This window comes from Drosophila pseudoobscura, chromosome 2, assembly GCF_009870125.1.
Source record: "Drosophila pseudoobscura strain MV-25-SWS-2005 chromosome 2, UCI_Dpse_MV25, whole genome shotgun sequence".
Classification (NCBI taxonomy): domain Eukaryota; kingdom Metazoa; phylum Arthropoda; class Insecta; order Diptera; family Drosophilidae; genus Drosophila; species Drosophila pseudoobscura.
The window spans coordinates 6358695-6374932 of record NC_046679.1 but is presented as its reverse complement, the minus strand read 5'-3'; the positions used below and the strand labels follow the sequence as shown (position 1 = coordinate 6374932).

The window sequence follows — 16238 nt, the reverse complement described above, 5'->3', positions numbered from 1 at the left end:
ATTTTAATACAAGGTGAGAAGCATGATTTCCTTGCCATTGTCTTGGCAGCGTTTTGTGAGCGCGGGTCACCTGTTAATAATACACCTTGAGCTGGCCACGACGTTTATGGAGTTGCTGCGAAGGGTGCAGGTCTGTGACAGAGGGGGAAGCGGATTGTGATGGACAGTTGAAAAATGGGAAGCTGAGTGAGAACAAGACAGAGTGAGAAGCTTGTGGTAGTAGAGCGGGGAGATACTGAGTATACCAGAGCTGGAAACACTGAGTCCAGGTGTATTAAGACAAGGTAAGGCACTCCCGCTCTAATGCAGTGCGCATATTCTTATCATATAATCATCTCCCTCTCTGCTTGAACGCTTGAAGTTTGACCCCAGAAAACATGATGAGGTCATATATTTCTCCATTTCCTTACCTCATCTAAATATACTTTGCTCTAAGTCGCTGTGCAGTCGCCTGAAAGCTTTTGTTGTCACAGAACGGATGAGCCAGAAACTCTTATCTTTCTTACGAAATACGATTGTACTTCTCATATTTGTAGCTCTCAAATTAGCCGATAAATAGTTGAAATGAAAGTACGATAATAAAATATCCGGAATTGATAAAGAAGTGAGCGAGCGGCTACTGAAATATTACGCAACTCGGGTATACGGTTGTCAACCAGAGAGGTTGTTAGACTGTTTTTGTGATATATGTACATACATATGTATGTATGTACTTTGATTTCAGTAATGGCATTCGATCCGAACCGCACCCGACTTATCCCATTAAATATGGCAGAGCTTTTGGCACTAGCTACTCACATTGATCCCTCTAATATACAGTACAATAATCACAATAATTCATAATTTAATGAACTCTCAAACAAATTTGATCGAAGATTGATTTCAAGAATCTTTAATCCCTAAAATGCAATTAAATGAAACGATTCAAAAACCTCCTAAAGGCTTAGCAGCCCTCAATCATGTATTTTGTTCATTTCAGTGACCAATTGCTCACAACCATACTCTACACCCCCCCTCCCCTTCTCTGATATCCTTGGGTCGGTCTGGGGCACGATGCATTTGTTTTTATAATTGTTTTCTGAAATTTGCATTTTTACCGGCTCATCATTTTTGCCACGGGTTTTTTCGTAATTGCGATGCCGGAGCCTTTTTAATTTACCTGATGGACCGCTAAGGACACCGAACAGAACTTTCATTGTCCACCCACCCGCCAACACCATTTCTCGTGTTGCAACCAGATCATCTCCTCATCATCAGAGGCACACATAATGCGTCAGGTTGTGCGAAAAAAAGTGTCGTGTGCAGAAATTTTTAATTTATTTTAACTATGTACACTTTTTTTGTTTGTTGCTCGATACACACAACCCAGGCCTCAGTGCAGGGCAGTACTGTACAGTACAGTAGAGTGCAGTGCAGTGCAGTGTATAAGATGGCAATGGCATGGATGATGTAGCTGATGACGATGATGATGGCTCATCAAAAACAAACAGGCGACAGCGTGGAAAGGCTACAAAAGGCAAACCAAAGCTGGTCGAGGCAAAAAAACCAAAAAAAAAAACCTGTAATAAAGCAAAACGTTCCTTTATTTGCCCCTGCACATTCAGGCAGCCACCCAAAAACACGGACTATACAGCACTATAGTACTCTGTGATTTTCGTTGTATGAAAATTGAAGTTTTTTCCTTAAATATAGTAAACATCGATGGTGCAGAGATTTATGTATTGCATGGCACTGTTGAAAATAGCTCGATGGTCTGTGCCCCGTGTTTACTGTTTGTCGGACAGAAGAGGCGGCAATTTACGCCCACACGCACAAGGACACACACACACACACCCACACAGGGAAGAGCAGGAGCAGCAAGTACATCGGGCAAAAAACATTAATTTGCATGCAAGTCAATTATCAGGAGGCAGCAAACAGACAAGCGCTAGTCGTGGCTGCCTCCTGCTGCGGCTGTTTCTGCTGGTTTGCAATGCAAATATCGGAGTTATTTTTCATCAAGAAAAATTCCCCCCCTAATGAACCACGAAACAGGAATACTCTTGACCAAAAAACAAGAATGTTATTAAAATGCGAAACTGTGCATCGATGTTGGGTATCTGTGGCGCTTACCGAGCCTTACCGTTTCCGATATCCATACGTGTATCTTCCATCTAATATAGGGTATAAAAAACCTCGATAACTGCTTGACTCGTAAATTGCCTGGCCAGCAAAATTCTAAATGTTTTTATTAATTAAAAATATTGCACATTAAACACATTTCCAAATTGCGTTTGGCATTTTTTCGAATAAATACACGAACACGAACATTGGCACCAAAAAAAATGCAAATATAATTTACAAAGCACACAGCCGTCAAGGCTCGTCAAGAGACTTTGATTCCACGCTCCATTTGTATTTGCATTTGGGTTTTTATTTTATTTCTGAACTACTCTGAGAGTGCCATGAAATTTGGTAGTAAAGTACACAGATTCTAAAGGGGAAAATTCATTTGCAGTCTTCACTAATCACTAAACACTAAGCTAAACTAATCACTAAGTGGGTTAAATGGTTAAGGATTCTGGCAAGAAGTCTGGCGACTCCGGAAGGATTTTGCTTTCACTGTGATATCAAAGGCTGCGCAGGCGTTCTCCTCCAGGCTGGGGCAGGTGAGGAAATGGGCAGATGCAGCAATCTCCGGCCAACTGCGTCTGAGTGACTGGGCAGGTCCGAACCACTTGACACGCCCGCACTGTGTCTCGATGACAGTCTCAAAGTGGGGCTGTGGCTCCTCCTGTGGCCGGTCCAGGTGCCAGAGGAAGACGGCATGCCCCTGCCCTGTGCCGATCGGTATGACAGCCAGGAAAAATGTGTGCACTCTGACATTCTCGTGGCCCGGGCTGACATCCTCGCTCAGACTGAGGCATGCCACCGCCTGCTGGGACGGCAGCTGGACGTGCAGCCGCTCCCCGAACGTGCCGTAGGACTGCAGCACGGCCAGGCGGTGCTCGCTGCTGAGATGCCTCAGGAGCTGCCACTCGCAGGACTTTATTGATGACGCACCCGTCGGCCCCGAAACTAGGGATGACGTTGCCTGATTTACTTCAGATGCTGGCGCCTGTTTATGGCTCCCCACTGATAAGGTGGCCGCTGCAATTTCGGCTGCCGCAGGAGTGGCCGCCGCCTCTGCGCTGCTGGCCCCATCTTTGATGGTTGACAATTTGGCCTGTCCCGCTGGCTGGGAAAGTTTCAGCGCCGCGCTGCTGCTGCAGCTAGAGATACATGATTTCCCAGTGGGGCAATGATAATTTTGAAATAGCAGCTGGCCTTTGCCGCCGCCAGCTGACTGCATCACCTGCTCCTGCTCCTGCTGCTGCTCCTCGAGCTGCCCAGTATTTATGTTTGCAACTTCATCACTGCGCAATCCGTCTTGATCTTTGCCTGTAAGCCGCCAACTTTTCTTGCTCAACTTTAACTTTGGTTTAACGAGCATATTGTTGCTCTCGAGCTCGAGGAGCTGCTTCTTCTGCTCCGCCTCGTTGAAACGAGTCTCCTGGTGCTGCACTTTTATCAGTGTGCAACGTTGCAGGACCTTCTTGTCCTCATCCTGGCCCTGGCTGCTGCTCTCGTCGCGGCTGCTGTTGCGGTTGTTGTCGGCGACATTATTTCGAATTCGAGCATTTGCCTCATTTCCCTTTGGCATTTGCCGGTGCTGCTGCAACGGGGAGTCGCCTCCCCCATCACATCCACCTGCTCCGCTGTCTGTCCCATTCAGAACCACAACTGCCACTGCGTCCAGCTGCAGTTGCCTGGAGATTTGTTTGCCGCACTTCTTGCCGGAGTTCGACTTGGCCAGCGCCATTTTTGGTTGATTATGATATTCATTTGTGCACTTGTTGACGCTGCTCGGTTTTCGCTGGCCCTCCGGGTCCGGGTCTGGGTCCTGGTCGTGGTCCTGGTCCGCAGTCACCTTGTTGGCTTTTGGTTTTCCTGCAACAAAAACGGAAAAAGTTCAACGAATTGGACAACAAAAAATAGGTCCCAAAATGGAAATGCAATAAATGTTGCCACGAATAAATATCTATGGCCGCCCCAAAGTCAGTCCCCGTAAGCTCCTCCCTGCATCCCTCCATACGCACAATTGTTGATGGCTTGAAATTTTCAAGTTTTCCTGCAATCGGAATTGTCCTTTTGCGCTCGTTAGGTCTTTCCACGAACTCTACAGAACCGCCAGCTCCTGCCCCCTGGCCAGGAAACTCTCAAGAAGTTTAAGTGGCAAATGAAAATAGAAAAAAAAGTAAATAAATTTCTCCATCTTTATATAAATATGAACGGAGCAAGAGGAGGGGGGAGGCGAGTGGGGAGTGGGGGAAATCTCAGCAAAAACATAAAGAATGCACACTTAATGTAGAAGCAATAAAAACGTACTAAGCAGAGACTAAGCTAAACAAAAGGAAACAAGAAAAGAAGTCTGCTAGGGACTGCTATAGATATGATTTCGACTGTAAGATACCCGCTAATCAGGTAGCCATCCTTCTGGCCCTCTTGGGGGCAGAAGCGACTTTTGTAAGCCAAATCCATATCTCGTATCCATATCTTCTGTATCTGCAAAATTTAAATAATTATTTACTTGGTATTACTTCCTGTATTTCGGATATAATAAACCCACGCACTCTTCTAGTACCGTGTACAGCCCTTACAAAAACGCACAGGAAGTTGGTAAAAAAAAGACAACAACAAAAAAACTGAAGACCAACAAGTAAAAGCAAATGCAGACAACGGCGGAAAATTCGTTCATGTTTGTTCTTGTTGCCGCTTGTTACCTACGCTGTAAACTTCACTTGAAGTTGAGTTGGGCGGACGCGGACGCGGAGGCGGACGCGGACACAGATTGAAAATGGCAACGAGGGCGGCGTCCAAACTTTAAGCGAAAGAACAGCGGAAACAACAGGAATATGTAACGCAATGCCAACAGTATGGCAACGGCAACGGCAACGGCAACGGCATAAAGCGTGAAAAACTTTAGCAATTTATGTTACATAATTATGCTATAAAAAGAAGAAGAACAACAGCGAAAAGATGAGCCATTGCGCTCAATTTCAAGCACTCTTGACTTGGCTCACATTTTCCTTTCATTTGCTTTCAAGACTCTCTCTCTCTCTCTCCCACTCTGTCTCCTTCGGCCGAGATTTAAGTGAAACATTGACACTTGGCGCTACTCAAAAGTTTTTGGCACAAAGTAAATGACAGCTGGATGATATATCTTTTGATATGGTGGGCGGAGGATCCCAGACCCCCGACCCAGACAGATGTCGCCTAATGACGACGCTAATTTGGGTATCGTTTTGCCACGATTAAATAGATAAAAGTTATAAATACAAGTAAGTAAATGTTGGTTGCACTCACCGCCATCGCAGGGAAAGTTCTCCGCCAGCAGGGTGAATAATTTATCCGACAGCAGGCAGCGGCCCCTGGGCCCCAGTGGCACACGACACACCGGACACTTCACGGACCGGCTGCGGCAATTATTGCAGAGCACGTGTCCGTTGCAGCACTGCCATCCAGGTGGTTTGATGACCTGATTTTTGTTGGTTGTTGGCCCGAGGCAGGAAGGGGTGAAAACCGAAGTCAAAGGAAGTGCAGCCGCAAAGTGAGAATAAATCAAAAAAGAAAAAAAAAAGAAAGGAAAATCTTTGTGAAAATATATACATAATTATACAATGGAGGGGGAGTATGTGTGTGTGTTGGGGGGGATGTGGTTTATTTCATTTAATTATAACTATCATGGATAGTGAGCACACTCAAAGGAAGCACTCTCTGATTGCTTCTTGATTGTAATGCGAATGGGATTTTGAGGAAAAAGCAATTCTAGTCAACGTCATATGTAACATAATGCTCAAAAATGAAACTAAATTTGATTATTGCTCTGTCGGGGCAGGGCATCAATCGGAATTCACCGAAACATGGTTCTCCTTCTCCTTATTGAGGCTCCGGCTCCTGTTTTTCCTTTCTCGCATTGGCATGCAAAATGTATTATTTTGGGTATGCTGTGCGCAGAAAGCTTTCCATTTAAATTGAAAATCAAATTGAAAATATTGCAAGCGGATTTAAAATAATACAACTGTATGAACGAGTTTTTGATGCGCACAAAAATACTTTTGCGCATTTCAAGCTGGCCCTGGCATCGCCTCACAAAACTGAAAAACACTGCAAAACAACAGAGAACAAAAATATACGTACAAACATATATAACAAAAAATGGAAGAAAAACGGAAAGCGGAAAATCGGATCGACTGACAGACTGAAGAATATGTATTGAAATTTGTATGATGCTTTTTGTCTCTGCCCCGCCATAAAAGGGGGGAAGACACGTGTGCGTCTGTGTTCGGGGGGCAAAAACTGTTGTAAATATGCAGCCAAACATAAATTTGGCTGAATAAAGAAACAATTTCTGGTCTGAAGCTTTCCATACTTTTTTGCTCTCACCGATTTGGCCAAACTGCTTTGCAAGTATTACAAATGTAAAGCGATTCGTTTGCAATTTAAACTAAAAACAGAGACAGAAGCCGGAAGGTTACATCTCTGTCGAATGGACTATTCGATGTCTCCTTGCCTTTTTGCTGAGCTCTAAAATTTAAGATGGATCTGGGAAAACTCTCAAAAATAAACAAGGGCCTTTGGACACTTCCCTTAATATGGGAACACTAGGCTGATATTCTTGCTACAAAAACCACATACCCTGCCAGTATTTTATTAAATAAAACCGGAAACAAATACAAATACAAAATAAGACTACACAACTACAAGCATTTTCAAGAGCTGTACGTGTGCGGAATAGTTTTTAATTCTGTTCGTTTTTGATTGTTTGAAATTGGCTTAAATGGCTATAAGCAAAAGCTTTCTATTTTAATACCCTTCCATACATAAACAAAGACTCCAATTAGTGATGGAAATCAATTAAATGATCTAAGCAAAGCAAATATTGCTGGAAATGGAAGTGGAAATGGAATCGGAATCGGAATTGAAGCATTCGCTGTATCGCCGTCCGGCCATTGGTTTGAATGCGGAAACGAGAGCATATAAAAATTGTTTGCACTGACTGAGTGATTGTTCATTTTGGATAGTTGTTGGTATTTTTAATCAAATTTATGCTCAACTTTTGCTACCTTTTTATAGGTCAGCCTGAAGGTATGCAGCACTTTTAGTGTGTAGAATGCATGTATACCTCATGTAGAGTGAACTTGGTATGTATGTAGATAGTATGTAGAACGAGGGGGAACGTTGTGAGTTGCTGTGGAGACCGCAACTCTACATTTATACCCGATTCTTAGTCAGTATGGCTCTCCTCCGGCAGACGCCGCGAATATTAAATGACGCGACAAGGGGAAGGGGGTTGGGCGAAATTCTGAGATATACGTTTTATAGTGAGATCTAACAGAAGTGCGGATACCAAATTTGGTTACTCTAGCCTTAATAGTCTCTGAGATTTGGGGATGCCCCAGATCTTCGTCCTTTGTGGGGGCGGAAGGGGGTGTGGCGAAATTTTGACAGGAAACGGTCAGGGTCCGATATCACAGGGGTGTGGATACCAAATTTGGTTGCTCTGGCTCTTATAGGTTCTGAGATCCTAGAACTCAGATTTTGCAATTGGCAAAACCGACCATGAAACCTGTGTGTTAGAGAGAGACAGAGCGAGAAAGAATGAAATTGTTTTCTTGATTCTGGCTATAGAATTACACTATCTGTGTCCGATTTTGCACTCTAGAAGATATAGTCATCCTCTACAATCCTGCGTTTTCTTTTTTCTCGTATCTGCACCAGATTTTCGACCTTTGTGGGGGCGAAAGTAGGCGGGGCAAAGTTTTGAAATATACTTGTAACAGTGACATATCACAGAAGTCCGAATATAAAATGTCCTTGCTCTAGCTCTTGTAGTCTTGGAGCACTAGGCGCTGATAGGGACGGACAGACAGACAGGGCTCGATCGACTCGGCTATTGATGCTGATCAAGAATATATATACTTTATGGGGTCGGAAACGATTCCTTTTGGAAATGGACACACATCTATTTTCACCACAAATCTAATATACCTCCAATACTCATTTTGAGTATCGGGTATAAAAATACCAAGACCAATTAAATTCGACTTTAAACCCTTTCAAATCCCAAAGCAGCTTTAAGCTTTGAGGTGCCTGATGGCACCTGCGTGCAAAAGGCGTTTCTAGTGAAAAGTACATAGAGATCCCATGTCAAGAAGTTACTCGAACAACAATCCAACGATTGTGTGTTTCTTTCACACAAGTGGGAGATGAAACTTAATAAAATCTCAAAAGGCAATGCATTTTTCCCAATTTACTCGTTTACTTAATTCAAGAAAAGCCTGGGAGGCTTTGGTTGAAAGCCGAGTGTAAGTTAATCATCTTTTGATGTTGAAAGCCAATTCCTTGAATTTCCAGGACTGGGCTGTGTTTGCTTTTGAAATTTATGAAAATTAAATGAACTGCAAATTTATGCATATTTAAATGAAACAAAAACAGTTTCATGCCCGATTTAATGTCAAACAAGGGAAACCCAATGCCAAATCCGACCTGCCTTATCCGACCGCCAGGAGCATGCCAACGGCAAGGGAAGGACTAATGCCAGCGATTATCTTTTGAAGGGAATCGAGAACAGAATGCACTAGTATTGAAAATCAAGCAAAACAAAATCCCTTAATAACTTAATGGACTTGTGTGTGTTTTTGCATACATAAATAGAACCCAAACACGCTCAGACACGCATGCACATGCACATGCATGCATAAGGAATACGAGTGTGGCACTATATAGTGGATATACTCGCACTAGAGTAGCCCATAATACAAAACTCGTATAATGCCAGCTTCGTGCTTCAGTAATAATTGCCAAATCTAAAGGACTCTCCAGCAACTAAGCCGCAGGCCGGAGAGGGAGCATGGGGATATCCCAGAGATGATAGAGATAGAAGATAGGAGATAGAGGCGATGGGGAGGTGTATCCCAGAATAAACTGATTTTGGGTTAATAAACAAATTATTCAGTGCAGCTGCAAGTGGAGTTCGAGTCCCAGACAGCTCTGTGGCGGCTCTCTAGCTGGCTGCCCCACTTTGAAGGCGTTGCAGCGTGGCTATTTCTGGGGGGCAGGGAGGGTACGAGGAGGCTGGGAGCGATATGTCCTTTCAGTCCGGTCCGGGTCTCCTGCACATGCTTAATTTATAGCCACACACACACACACAGACACACAAGCACACGGACAGTGACACTGCCACACGGAGATGTGCTGCAAGCGAGAATTTCATTTGAAAATAACTTTACATTTTAAATGGCCGCCTGCACGGGCCAGTGGCAGGAGGCAAGAGGCTAGAGGCTAGAGGCAAGCGGAGCGGGGGCTGCAGGTCTGGACACTCTTTATCTTGTCTAATTAATTAAATTTATGTTTTTGCTGACAAGCTGGGCATAAATAAATTTAAAGCCGGACACTCGCCAGCAGCTTCAATTTAAATGCACAACGAGCTCTGGGGCGCAGCAGAATCAGGACAGAATCAGGAGCACCCAGAAGGAGGGTGGACCCGCGGGCGAATGACACGATTAGGCACACTGACTTTCTACGCTATACCTATATACATACATATACATATACCTATATATATATATATATGTATATGTGTGCGCACACATCTGCCTAATCGTCAATATTTGATTTTTAAACGACATAATCAATCACTTTGTCGTGCATATACTCGCTTGTACATATGTATTTTGCCAAACTAATCAAATCACATGCCAGAGCAAACATTTATCAAAAATCTACTTCAATGTGGGACGAAGAAAAAAATATACAAAAACAAGAGGTAAATACGAGCTAGAATCGATGGCAAGAATACCCTTACCGAACCTTTTAAACTGGAAGAAGGACTTTCCAACAAGGAAAAGCATAAGTTAAGCTGGCAAATATCTGATTAATATCGTAGTACACTCAGCCAGTGTGCTCATAGCTCATATAAAAACACTTGGCCAGAACATAACCGACGGCCATTAACTGCCAACATGACGACATGAATGAAGCTGGAGGTGGGGGTGGAGGTGGCTGAGGCTCGGCTCTGGTGTGGTGCGTCGTTTGAGTAATTGAGTAAACAATGCCGGCACGGTATATATACATACCTGCTTGACAGAGGGAGCGAGAGAGAGAGAGAGAGAGTGGTGAGAGTGGTTAGGGGCCAAGAGTCAAGAGGGCAGCAATCACTGGCAGCAGCCCAACGTTGCAAACTTTATATACAGTCAAGTGATTAGCAACAAACTTGCGCAGCAAAATCAACGCAGTACCGGAAGGGGACTGGGAGACTGGGAGACCGGCACTGCCACTGCCACTGCGACTGCCACTGGGATTGGCACTGGGATTGGGACTAGGATCAGGACTAGCAGTAACAGCAGCGGAGAGCCTCTCAAAGGCAAACAAGCGGCAACTGGCAACTACGTAAGTTTTGAGAGAGTTCCGTCGAGTTGAGTTTAGATAATGACGAACTAAAACTAAAGCCCGAGCTGTTGTCGATGCACGGGCCACAGGGGCGACCTCATCGATATGCAACGCACATGCAACGACGGTCTGGATTGGCCTTTTCGTGGCAATGCCACTCACCCGCACCCGCACCTCACCCACTTACCTCAAGGCACACAGGACACTCCAGTAATTGGGAAATATGTTGAAGGCATGTTGCAAACTTTTGCAGCGATTGTTGATTAATTCCATGCTGCTGCAAAGACACAAAGCGAGGGGAAAACTTTGGTTAATTTTAGTGTTTTGGCTTCAAGGTTGAGAGAATTGCAATCAAATGAGTCCGAGGAATGCCTTTAATGGTATTGAATGCATCCATTTGGACGGATTTGCATGCAATTATCAAAACGAGCAAAGCACTGCATTATTGTGATTCAATAAAATGATTATACTGCCACCGACAGGATGCATGTTACATCCGAGAGATACATACATCCATCCATGGTCGAGTTTAATCTGTTTAACGGACACACAGACACACGGAGACTCGATTTGATGCAGATGCATAGCCTTCAGCCTTGATTGAAATGGACGTTCCACGTGCACCAGGTATGCCAGAAATGTGTCTGTGTGGCAGCAATTTTCGACTGTCCGACAGGGTCCACCCCTTTGAGGACATTTGGGTCAATTGAATTGTAATAAAGTACACATGATGTGTCAAGAACAAAATTGCATTATTTCAATTCAATTGAATTTAATAAAATAAACAGCTTCTCGGTCGGCAACAGACAAACAGCAAACACAGACATACAGACAGACAGACGGACACGCCCATGGCAAAGCCCCAAGGCAATGGCAGGACACCTCCGGGCTGGGGCCTTGTAATATATTTTACATGTGGCCCATTCAGCATTCAGCATAAATGAATAGCATTCGATTGGATAACCCAAAGTAAGTCAAGGATACATGTACGGTAGATGCATTTTTAAAAGCAGAATCGAATGATTGGTGCTCTTCTGAGGCAAGCACTCTGGGGTAATGGCTAAGTAGACCAGGCTGTAGCGACTAATTGCTAAGACAGAGCCAGCAGTCATTAAGCCAATCAGCATTACGTAACGCTCAGTGGCACGTGAACAACAGCAGCGGCAACAAGCATTAGCAGTACAGTACAGTACCTAGCCACTTTGCGGCACATTCGTGTATGACAATGCCCCATTTAACCATCGGCAAATCAGCTACAAGTACAGGCTGACAGCACTTGAGGCATCTGCATGGGTTTCGGGAGGCCATGCCAATTGTGCGGCAAGTGGCAGCGCGGTTTCGACTCACCACAGCATGGGATGCCTCCTCGGCATCCTCGGACGATGTGAGGGCCGCCTGCTGGCGCCACACCATCATGGTCACACACTCGGCCCCACTCTGCCAGTGCTCTGCCAGGCGATTGGCCAGCTCACTGATCCGCAGGCCGAGTATGTCCACTCCATTCAGCTCCAGCAGAGTATCGCCAAGGCGGACACCGCCGCGCGCCGCATTTGATTTCTCCTGCACCCCGCTGACCCATGGATACGGGTCCCAGGGGGCACGACTCAAGTTCAGGCCCAGCGTTCCGTTGGCGCAGGCGTAGATGGTGCACAATTGGAGCATCCTTGTCGTTCAAGTTTCAACTGCGAATAAACGGAGAAGTTGGCTTGAATTAAATCCAGAATCTCTCAAGGTCGCACACGTCTGTGGCATTTCATGCAATTTATGTCTCGGCACACACGCACCGCATCGCACCGCACCGCACCGCACTGCCGAGAGGCCAGACATAACACTGTTTGGGCCGACATAAATTTGGCCAATTTTCAACACTTGAGGCGTTTGACAGACAACTCACACTCACACACACAGTCACACATCTAATTACCTGCACAGACACACACATACTCGTAGAGAGAGAAAGAGAGAGGGGAGGGTATGCCACAACGTCTCGTGCTTAGTTTTGCCTGTGAAAAATGGTGCCAAACTGTTTTATTTCCCTTGCTGAGTGGGCGTGTCATCGGTTCGAGGCCTCATCCTGCTTTTGACATTCCCATCACGTACACAGGCGCGCACACACTTGTATATATTACACATGCGTGGGTGTGTGTGTGCTAGTGTGTGTCTGATGGGGCAACCACTTGTATCATTTGCACCTTTCTGTGGGCAATTCTTTCACCTTTCGGCAGCTGCGCCGAAGCGCAATTAATTAGCAAAACTGCTACCAGAGCTGGCCCGACAAACTTTTGCCACCCAAAAGGCCGTAATTACGCATACGCCACCGTGGGCGGCCCGAAGTGCTCGAAATTTGCTCACATAAATCAAAAGTTTCGCAGTTCCCGCAGGCCAAACATTAGAAAAAAGGGGTTTCTTGAAAACTTGAACAAACTACAGAAAATCAATTAAAACCCTGGGGCAGACCGGCAACCCGCAACCCGCAACCAGCAACCGAAGCTCAATGTCTGGCAAAATGGGAGAAATGCAGGGAAAATGGGAACCACATTTCATGTGCATGTATGTAGAAGTCGATAATGAGGCAGCAGACGCAGCTGTTGTATCCGTATCTCATCGAAAACATACAAGCCCCGTCATTGTCGTTGTCGTCGTCAGTCGAAGGCGATAACGAGACCCAGAAGCAATCTACAGACAGTACGAGTTCTATTTGCACCTGGTAGCGCCTTCGCAAACCAGATTCTTTCGTCTAGTCATTCGACACTGTCGTTGCCAGTCTCCTCAGTGCGTCAGTCTCCGGGTCGTCGTCGTCGTTGGGCTATCTGTTGAGAAGATTCTCATCAGTCTCAAATTGATTATTCGTACACTCGAAACTCTTTCAGCGCTGCGTTCAAGTATCTAAGTATCTCCGGCTGTGATGTATCTGGTTTTTTTTTTGTTTTTGCTCTCTCTATCTACGCACGCGGATACAGATACAACAAACTTGTTGAGCGCACTTCACTTCACTTCTTACTGACATTGGCCATGAAATCGGCTATGACGTCGACGGCGTGAAGTGAGCGCACAAAAAAAGAAACGTTCAATAAATTATTAAACAATAAATCGAAAATAAGCTGTTGCAGCAATTAAAAGCGATTGATACTTGTGTCTGGCCATTATTCAATTATGTATTATGCATGGATTTTTGTTTTTATTTTAATTATTTTTTTCGTTTTGTTCTCAACTTTCCAGCTTCCCCCGAAAGTTAAGGGCAATTAAGAAACTGATTTAATTATTTTTCAAAGCCGCACAAATTAATTAAAGTTGCGCCCAAAAAGACCATTCCAAACCACCAACAGTTGTGGACTCCGGCCCCGGCTGAGTGGGCAACCGCAGCAGGTCCGTTGCGATGCGGAGTTGCATCAATGCGCGGGAACCGCGAACCGAGAACCGAAAATACACAGAGAGCAGGAGAACAACCACAGAAAGCCACGTTTCGGCCATTGTTTTGGCCAAAAGTCAATGAAGCGCAGCAGTTAGCAAACAATTACGAAACCCCAACTAAAGGAAGACCCACCCGCGTACACTCCCCCCACCTTAAACTGGTAACGCTCCAATTGAAGCCCAACTTTATTAATTAATTGCCACATTTATACCGTAAAGTTTCCTCTATATTTTTGCTGTATTTCTTTGTCGGAAGCGAACTGTGCTTAGGCGCGTGCGAATTGCAACTAACTGGAAGTCAGTCGTCGGATAGCCAGCCCCCAGCCACCAGCCGCCAGCCACTTGAAGGTAATGCACATTGCACACGGCAGAAACAGCTATGCTCGTAGCTGCATCTGTAGCGCAGATTTAGCTGATTTTTTGCCGCTTTCGTTTTCAGTACTATATCAAGTCGTGTCATGGGAGGGGGGATCGGGGGATCGGGGGACGGGGCTGACGGAGCGAGACTAAAACAAACTCACACGAAAATTGCGTCACAATTACACGAAAGAAACCGCAAGCGAAAACATACGACAGAAACAGAGGCAGTGGCAGCGGCAGCGGCAGAGCGGAGACGAGGCGGCAGAGAGACAGAGACCCAGAAACCCCAAAGCGGGCAAAACTGTTGCGCATGCGCCATTGACGTTTCGCTGCATCTGACTCTCTCTCTCTCTCTCTCTCTCTCTTTAGCTGTGACTCAATCTCTGTCTCTGTCTGACTCAGCCCACAATTAGCAAGACTGAGTCTTGCGTTGCCGTGTAAATTTCCAATTGAATATGCCTGGGTTTTTTCTGTATGATGTGTACCCTTGTAGAGGGTATTACGATCGTGAACAGATGTTTGAAATGCAGAAAAGGTAGTCGTTCCGATCGTGATGTGCTATGTCCATGCTTTTATTTAAATTAGTTTAAACCCAAGTCCTTGTGGGATGAACCTGTTTGTTTGCTCAATAATCTCTTAAGGAACCAATCTCCATAGCCATAAGCCATATAAGTAGTTAATAATCTCTACGGACAATAGTTCGAAAGGTTATATGAATCTGTAAGAGTATCCGTAGCTTCGGTTTCCTGAATTTGTTTGTCTCCACTTTGTTTGGATTTCGCACAGAGTGTGAAATTCGCACAAACATTGCATGGCGCATGCGTAGAGGCACGGAGAGGCCCGTCTATGATTTATGAGCACTTTTCTGATCACAATTTAGACTCGTTTCGTTTGTCTGTTATTTTTTCGTACGTACAGCAGGAAATGAGAATCAAAATAGAATAGCTCCGGCTAAACAAACTTGTTTGATGTCTTTAATTATGCGAAATGCGATTATAATTGTGCGTTACACTTCCGCGTTGAAGGAATGGAATGGAGAGCGTGGGGCGAGGAGCAATTATGAGGCGGTTTGTGAGGTAGCTGCCGCCTTGACCTAAGACAACGTTACCAATGCGACCAGACCCAGACCCAGAGCAGACCACCGACAATGGCCTCAGCGCTGTCCGAAAGCATAAGGTCATGTGGCCCATTAGAGAGGTATAATTTTTACAGCAAAAGTTTCGTATGGCTTGACCGAACAATCGTTAATACAATTATTATGTTTGATGGAACACACACGCACCGCTTTTTTGTTTTTTTTTTTTTTTTGTAGTAGATGAGCACACAATGCTTTTGGCTTGGCTCTGCTTCAGCGCCTTTCTGTGAAAATCAATTTTCACAATTTTCCTTGTGAACTTTGCGGCTTTTCGCTTCGTCACCCTCGCAGTCAAACACACACACGCGGGGCTGATGTCTCAATTCGATGATGTCTTGGTCTGGGCGCCGGCGCCACGCACTTCGCGTCTGCTTGCGGAACTTGCGGGGTCGGCGCGTGCGCACTGCTTGAGCGTTGTGAAGAAACTGAAAGACTGACGATCCGACGTCTGCGCAGCGCAGAGCACACCTGAGCGACGCACAGCGCCCTCTGCGGGCAAAGCTCCGGAGGCTGAACGCAAGCTTTCGAACGGTTTTTCAAACTTGTAAGCCATAAATATACCTGTGCCTTGAGCACTAGCCCACCTCCATCCAAATGGAGCTGGCTCATGGCGTGACTGCACTTGAATTGGGCCATTTGCCTCTGAGTCCGGGCCAGCTTCTTGGCTAATTGCTGGCCCGATTAATAAAAGTCAATGCTTGACTTTGCTGCCGTGCCATAAACTACAAAGTACGCGTAGGAGTTCGGACGCGTCTCTGGTCGGCTCATTGAGAAGCATGAACAATGAAATTGGATGTTATTGGCTTTGTAAGTATTTGGTTAATTTTGACAATGCTGATGGCTGTCGGCTGCCGTCCGCTTC

At 45.3% G+C, this 16238-nt stretch overlaps 1 protein-coding gene and 1 long non-coding RNA gene across 6 annotated transcripts; one reads left to right on the top strand and one right to left on the bottom strand.

Moving 5' to 3' along the window:
* Positions 1 to 2391: 2391 nt before the first annotated feature.
* On the bottom strand, positions 2392 to 15838 carry LOC13036479 (uncharacterized). Of its 5 annotated transcripts, none has more exons than XM_015183453.2 (5): positions 15524 to 15838; positions 11818 to 12152; positions 10658 to 10747; positions 5386 to 5557; positions 2392 to 3969 (listed from the first exon to the last, which is right to left on the bottom strand). In XM_015183453.2, exons 2-5 carry the CDS (start codon positions 12130 to 12132, stop codon positions 2552 to 2554), a joined length of 1995 nt encoding a protein of 664 aa, XP_015038939.2. In that variant the 5' UTR covers positions 12133 to 12152; positions 15524 to 15838; the 3' UTR covers positions 2392 to 2551. The 5 variants fall into 5 exon arrangements, with proteins under 5 accessions (XP_015038939.2, XP_015038938.2, XP_033241624.1 ...); XM_015183452.2 differs by lacking the exon at positions 15524 to 15838 and adding an exon at positions 14094 to 14198; XM_033385733.1 differs by lacking the exon at positions 15524 to 15838 and adding an exon at positions 12686 to 12781.
* Positions 10032 to 11219, top strand: LOC117185598 (uncharacterized). The gene is made up of 2 exons (XR_004471100.1): positions 10032 to 10470; positions 10530 to 11219. It is a non-coding gene; the product is annotated as an uncharacterized lncRNA (long non-coding RNA).
* Positions 15839 to 16238: the final 400 nt, after the last annotated feature.